General features: G+C 43.1%; 1 protein-coding gene across 1 annotated transcript in view; it reads right to left on the bottom strand.

The window, feature by feature from the left end:
* Positions 1-1,160: 1,160 nt before the first annotated feature.
* Positions 1,161-6,212, bottom strand: part of TECTB (tectorin beta) — an 11,011-nt gene continuing 5,959 nt past the window's right edge. Inside the window, exons 6-11 of the mRNA XM_010136240.1 lie at positions 5,380-5,483; positions 5,215-5,298; positions 4,856-5,018; positions 2,815-2,884; positions 1,856-1,888; positions 1,161-1,362 (exon numbers count right to left, since the gene is read on the bottom strand). Of these exons, the coding sequence (XP_010134542.1) occupies positions 1,310-1,362; positions 1,856-1,888; positions 2,815-2,884; positions 4,856-5,018; positions 5,215-5,298; positions 5,380-5,483 (507 nt within the window). The 3' untranslated portion in view covers positions 1,161-1,309. The remainder of the gene's footprint in view (positions 1,363-1,855; positions 1,889-2,814; positions 2,885-4,855; positions 5,019-5,214; positions 5,299-5,379; positions 5,484-6,212) is intronic.

Here is a 6,212-nt window from a genome sequence, read left to right as displayed (position 1 = left end):
AAATACATACAGACTGAGATTACACCTCTATGGCAAATAGAGTCCATAGAGGGGGATCTGTGTGTATTTGAAAACTGTGGCTGTAATGTATGCATCTAGCCATGCATTATCTTCATAACACTGAGGTTTCAAAAAGAACAGGGAACTTAAAATCCTTAATTTAATAGAATTATTCTGGAGGTTTCCCCTCTACAAACAATAGCAAAAACTCTATAATGTGCTTATGCTGCAGTACATACAGACAGAGGTACACCCACGGTGTTCATTAATAAGAAGTGTAACAGCTGTAGTCATTCTTTTTCACTGTTAGGATCCTGGAATTTTCATGGAAAAGGCCTAGGAATGTTTCTTACACTTTCAAGAGTTCTCCTCGATATTGTTTCAGTAATTACTGGAAGTAAGGAACCTATCGTCACTCTTTCTAGGAATTTGTTCCACGTCCCACTATTTCTTGCTCTTTAGAAATCATGGTTTCCCTTTCTAGTGATTTAATCTTGCTCTTTACAAGCTGTCCTTACTCAAGTACAGAGCTAGCACTAACACCTGGATCCTGTTGTATCTGACACCATGTCTTCAAGGAAGTGTAAAGCTCATTAGCTTGTTTTCCAACCCCAGATGTGCTTAATTTGCATCCATACCCTGCAGCTATCCAGCACTCAGCCTGTCCAGTCAGCAAGACATCCTGCTCCTAACAGCATTGTACCTACTGCAGCATGGGTCCTCCCATGGTCGTTAACCCAGCCAGTCAAGACTGACAATGCTGGGAAGCAGGAAAGAAATGTCAGGTAATTACATCTGAGGGCCTTCTAACTATTGCTACATAAAAAGCATCCTTTTCTCCCATCCTTAACATGTTAGGTTAGTTTTCATCTTGTTCAAAGGCTTCACAGATCAAGCTAGGACCTTGCAAAACCGGGCCTTGAGGGGAGTTTGGTACCACACTGAGAATGACAAGGAAGGGAGACCCTGAAGGTAAATTTGGTGTTGAAAAATGGTAAGTTTGCACATCCCTGTGTTCCTTATATTAAAAAGTACTGTTGGCATCTCAGCTCTTTAAAAGGAAGCATCAGTAGAATAGATCACCCTGGGGTTTTCACTAGTTTACAATGCCTGCAGAAAGGCAAATCTGCTTTGGGATTCCCCAGTATTCAAGGCACAAAGCTCATGGAATGCTTTATTTATCTGGTAAAATAGCGCACTAGGATTTTTTGTGAGTCTCATTTTTCCTCTGTAAAATAAACATCTTTAGTAAAGAAGTCCAGGTCCAAACAGGATCGGGAAAAGTTAAGAAACGCAGCTGGTCCATGTTTTATAATAAAATAGCACAAAATCCAGTCACAAAGAGTAGGTGGAAGATGACATCTGTAAGAGAAACACAGAGTAAATATGAGTACTTCCCTGTCAGCTGCTTTTCAAGTTCCCTTCCCACCCCATCAATGCAGCTGCATACCCCTAATGTGGCTCTGTCATCATAGCAAGTTTTAACAAACAGGCTTTGAAAGGCCTTTTTCAAACCCTCTCCATGTAGAAAAGCTTTTGGGCATCTCTATTAATCCAGTGAAACATCCTTGTTCCTCTTTGTGAAGAGGGTGTGAAAATAAGAGAAAGTAATGTTCAGTATTGGAAATTATTGGTATGATTTTATTGTCCAGAATGAGCGATATGCCAAAGGAGGAGGAAAACAAAGTGTATAACACTGAGAAGTAAAATTTGATTTTGAAATATTTCGCTTGTGTCAAATTTACTAGGTTTTTCAGCTCTTTCTTTGAGCTATGGGATTTTGTGCTGACAGAGTCACTCAAAAAAAAATCCGTATTTGGGATTTGTCTTTTCATTGCCATACTTTGCTATTTACCTGAAAGTGTGTAAAATCTGGATAAACCTTTGCCTGTATAAAACAAGAGAAAAAGACAACATTGGGATGGCATGTTTAAAACAGGGCAAAATGCACCAGCATGCTTTGTAAAGGCAGGACAGATAACATTTGTTACATTTTGAAATTCTGGATATTTTTTTCCTCTTGGCTTTACCACCTGAAGTTATAGAGGATCTTCAGTTCCTTTATCTTCTAAAATTGATGGGGTTTTACTGGTGCAACATATTGAATTATAGTAATGCTGCTCTACGTGTATTTGTAATTTTAAATTGGCTTTCAGGTTGGTGTGGATGTAGTGGATAAGCTAGTATAAAAGGCTCTAATGAAAACGTGATTTAGGTATACCTTGTTCCGAGGGCCTCTTTCAAAAGAGGTGCTGGATTTGCAGAATTAAACCAGCTCAGGGAGAAATTCCAGGAGACAGTGGTTAGAGGAGACAGGCATTGTTTTATAATGGGGAAACCTGATGGCAGTTCACTGAGTGTATCGGGAGGGGGAGGAACGAAGGTTAAGCTGCCAGAGTTACAGGTGTGCTGAGGTACCAACCCACAGTGTAAAGAAGAACTTTCCTGCTGCTCAGAAGCCTGACCTCTCTCCCACTCACGTGCAGTCTGTAGGAGCTTGTCTGGGCTGTCGCTGAGGTCAGATGCAGGTGAGCAAACTTTACAGTGCTAACTTGGTGGGTGAGTGGTTTGGCCATTTATCATTAATGCCAAATGGGTGCCTTGACTCCTGTAAATGAGGAGGGTTTCGCTGAACTCTTCTGCCAGAGCCCAAAGGGGACCAACTTCTGCTCAAGACTCCTGCTGCTATGGGGGAAAGGGCTCTTGCAGAGGGCTTTGGCTCCCTCTGCTTGCTCCTACGCTGCAAGCCAGGTGTGGCTCCCAACTTCATTGCTTCCCAAAGGGAGAAGCACCAACAGAAACCCAGTCACTTACTTCGTACAGTGATCTCCGCCACTAAAACACCTCCAGTTTGTTCCAAGTGCTGTTTTCGTTTGTCGCATGTCTGAAGAGATCAGAGAGAAAGCAATGTATACCAAAAATATTAAAAATAGTAAAAAAAAAAAAATCAAACCTCAATTCTCATGTTTCCAATCAAGGAAACAAAATCTGTATCTCTACTGCTGCATTCCTAGGGAGTCTTCTTCCTGTAATTAGTGGGGGGGATTGGTGCAGGAGAGATTTAAGGAGAGTCTTTACAGTACATTTTCTGAGGATTTTGGTGTGCCACAGCCCTTGCAGTGACTGTCAGTGTACATGCTCATTTCAGTTCCGAGATGGCAGGAGCCCAGATGGCTAATCAATGGGCTGCCCTTTCCACCCTGCCTTAAACAAAACTCCCGTCAAGAAGAAAGGGAGGAGCTGAGCTCCATCTATTTCACCTGTGACCTCTGTGAAGGCTTCTGTCATTTATTGCTAATTATAGTTGTTGCCCACTGGGTAGAAACAGGAGGCACCAAATCCCTTCCATATAGATCATCTCATGTCCAGCACTAATGATGTCTGTCATAGCTGACAATGTCTGTATTTGAGGTAGTGCTCTACAGGTTAAAGGTCCTTGTTTGTCCCCCGACCTTTGCAGATCCACAGCTGTGGGCATTTCTTTTTTTTTTTTTTTTTACAAACTCAGCATGTGGTAATTCTGGTTATGAGTTGCTTGTAAACATAGACCCCCAACTTGGTTCAACTTTAATTGCAGAAGACCACCAGCTGCATTTTTTATTTGGAAGCAGATTTGAGGGATGTTAGCTTGATCGAGCAATTATCCTACACTGGAGGATTCCTAAGGACGGAATTCCACCCCATGCCTGAAAGGATGATGTAGATGTTTGTCAGTAATGTCAGAAAGGCAGATCCGGAATACTGGGTTTCTGTTTTCTTTTAAGCCTGGTCTGTGGCTGAATAAAACTTGAAGAAATCTTTAAAAGTCCCAACAAAATCTAAACCCAGAGACTTTTTCTGTTGCCTTTGAAATTTAGAATTCCTAACAGTGCTTTTTTTTCAAGCCAGCAAGTTTTGCATAAAACAGTGTCCCCCGCTTAGTGCTGAGGCTGGGTAATAAACTACTACATTAATTTGGCTTTTAGCCTGAGAAAGGGTTTAGAAAGAAAAGTTGGTTTCACCAGGAGTGAGGCTTTCTCTTCTCCAGCAAGAAATATTCGTTGCTGAAATGAGGGTACGTCAGACAAGGAGTATTTTGGGCTTTCATTTCAGGTTGAATAAAATTCAGATTAATTTTATAGCAATGACACATTCATTGCATGAGAGAAAGAAAGTGAAGCTCTGACTTCCTGAAGGAGGAAGACAGATCTTTAAAGAAAGACACTTTAGTAATCGTCACCTTTGCATCAGTTGGTGCAAGCAGTGCGCACCTCCCCATGCTAAATAACAAGCCTGTATAGCACCCCCACCTCACTCCCACCTAAGGTCACAGGAACCTACTCTTCAACCTCAGTTCCTGTTCTAGTGACAATTTATGTATTTCATGCAGAATAGGACAGCTGCAAGAGCAGTAACTTGCTGCAGCACTGCAGGATAGCAGAGGACCTTCCCTGGGAAGGGCGATGGGGAGGTTTCATTTGATGAGCAGTGAGCTTTGAGCCAGATTCTCCTGCTGCCCCCAGGGCACCCTCACCACTGAGATACTTGGCAAAATGGAAAAGCTCTACTTTCTCCCTTTTTTCAGGCTTTTGTTTAACAGTAGCTGTTTGTCAGACAGCTCTGTAGTCTGTGATATCGACAAGAACTGAGTTTTTCAGTGGCTACCTTATTTCTCAATACGTTTAAACAAGTTGCCTAATGTTGTATATAGTGCCTGTGGCATGACAGGGGTCAGGGTGCACAGCTGGCCACTCAGGTCCTCGTATGGTGGTTGCTCCATCTACGGAAAGCCCTGGCACTGGCTTTGCACACAACATGCACTTAGGCAGGTCTCTGACAAGCTCGCTCTAAATTTTCTCTGGGAGGGAGGCCTTACCACAGGGCAGGAGAACTTCTCACTATCACAGACGTGCGTCTCACAGTGCAGCCAGACCTTGGACAGCTTGGGAATGTTACGGAAGCGGAAAGCATTGAACTGGAACGTTGCTCGGCTCGTTTTCCCATTCTCATGCACAAGGATGGAGTTATCTGTGGCACACCTGTGTTGTGCATGGAGAAGCAGTGTCAGAGCCTACAGGGCTTCAGTGAAATGTCTTCTGAGTTCCCAGTCTCATGGATGCATTTGCTGTGCTGTGAGACAGCTTCTCTTCTGTCCCCTCAACCCCCAGTCCCCTGCTTTCTGTCCTCCCAGGCTGGGGTGGTCAGAGTGCTTCCCCGTGCCCCACCATCACCTACCCTTTGGTTATCAGAGGCCAGTGGATCTGGTAGAAATACTCCGAGGAGGGAGTTGCCCAGCAGTTGTTGAGAACAACTTTGAACCTGGGGACATCACAAATGCCAGACTAAGCAAAGAACATCCTGATTGCCGATTTATTAATGATTACTCCTTCTCTTGCCTACCTGTCACTTAAACCCTTAGCTTCCACTCCAGCAAATATGTCAGAACCAATTTCTGATGTTTCAATGATGAAAGGGGCTTCTTTTATACTTGAAAACTTGGCATTCTTTGAAAGGCAAAGAGAAAGATGTCATACGTTACTAGTAGCATACAAAGCATGGAGCAACTTCAAACAGCTCTGGGGAGGTGGACTCCGAAAGTCTGGGTTCTTATTACATGCAAGCTCCAAACTTACACCTAGTAGTAGGTCTATTGCAAGTCCAAGGTGGTGTTTAAAAATCTTTATGTTAATATTTTGCTTATAATGATAATATGTGATAGCATTTGATGCTATATGTGTTATATCACAACATGGGTGAGAAGTGAGCTTGCTGCTGCTTCTGGTGTAGCAGAGGTGGTGGGAGAAGCTGGTGGGAGATGACTGTTTGGAATGGGAATGGGGTTGGGAGATGGCCACATGTGGGGAAAAAGGAATGAAGGAAAGCAGAAATCACATGTCTGTGTGCAAAGGTTCAGCACTCCACAATTTACACTTGTTGTGGCCAGCACGATGAGAGCTGAGGGGGCATGAGAATGCAGAAAGAGCTCTGCCAGCTATAGTCACTCATCCACTAGAAAGCCAGCCGACTCAGAGGTGCTCAGGTGGAAAAGCTGGGTTGCAGACTGAAGTACCTACCTTAAATCCTGCTGCTTTTTATTGCATGAGATAGTAACAAAGCTAGCACCAGAACTACATAAAGAGTAACACATTTAGTCATAGCATTGGTTTAACTTAGTTAAATCTACACAGCAGGATTTAAGTACATGATGCTCTGGAGCTGCTGGACTCTCTTTC

This window comes from Buceros rhinoceros, unplaced genomic scaffold (assembly GCF_000710305.1).
Source record: "Buceros rhinoceros silvestris isolate BGI_N320 unplaced genomic scaffold, ASM71030v1 scaffold2485, whole genome shotgun sequence".
Taxonomy (NCBI): domain Eukaryota; kingdom Metazoa; phylum Chordata; class Aves; order Bucerotiformes; family Bucerotidae; genus Buceros; species Buceros rhinoceros.
This window is presented reverse-complemented; position numbering and strand designations above follow the sequence as displayed.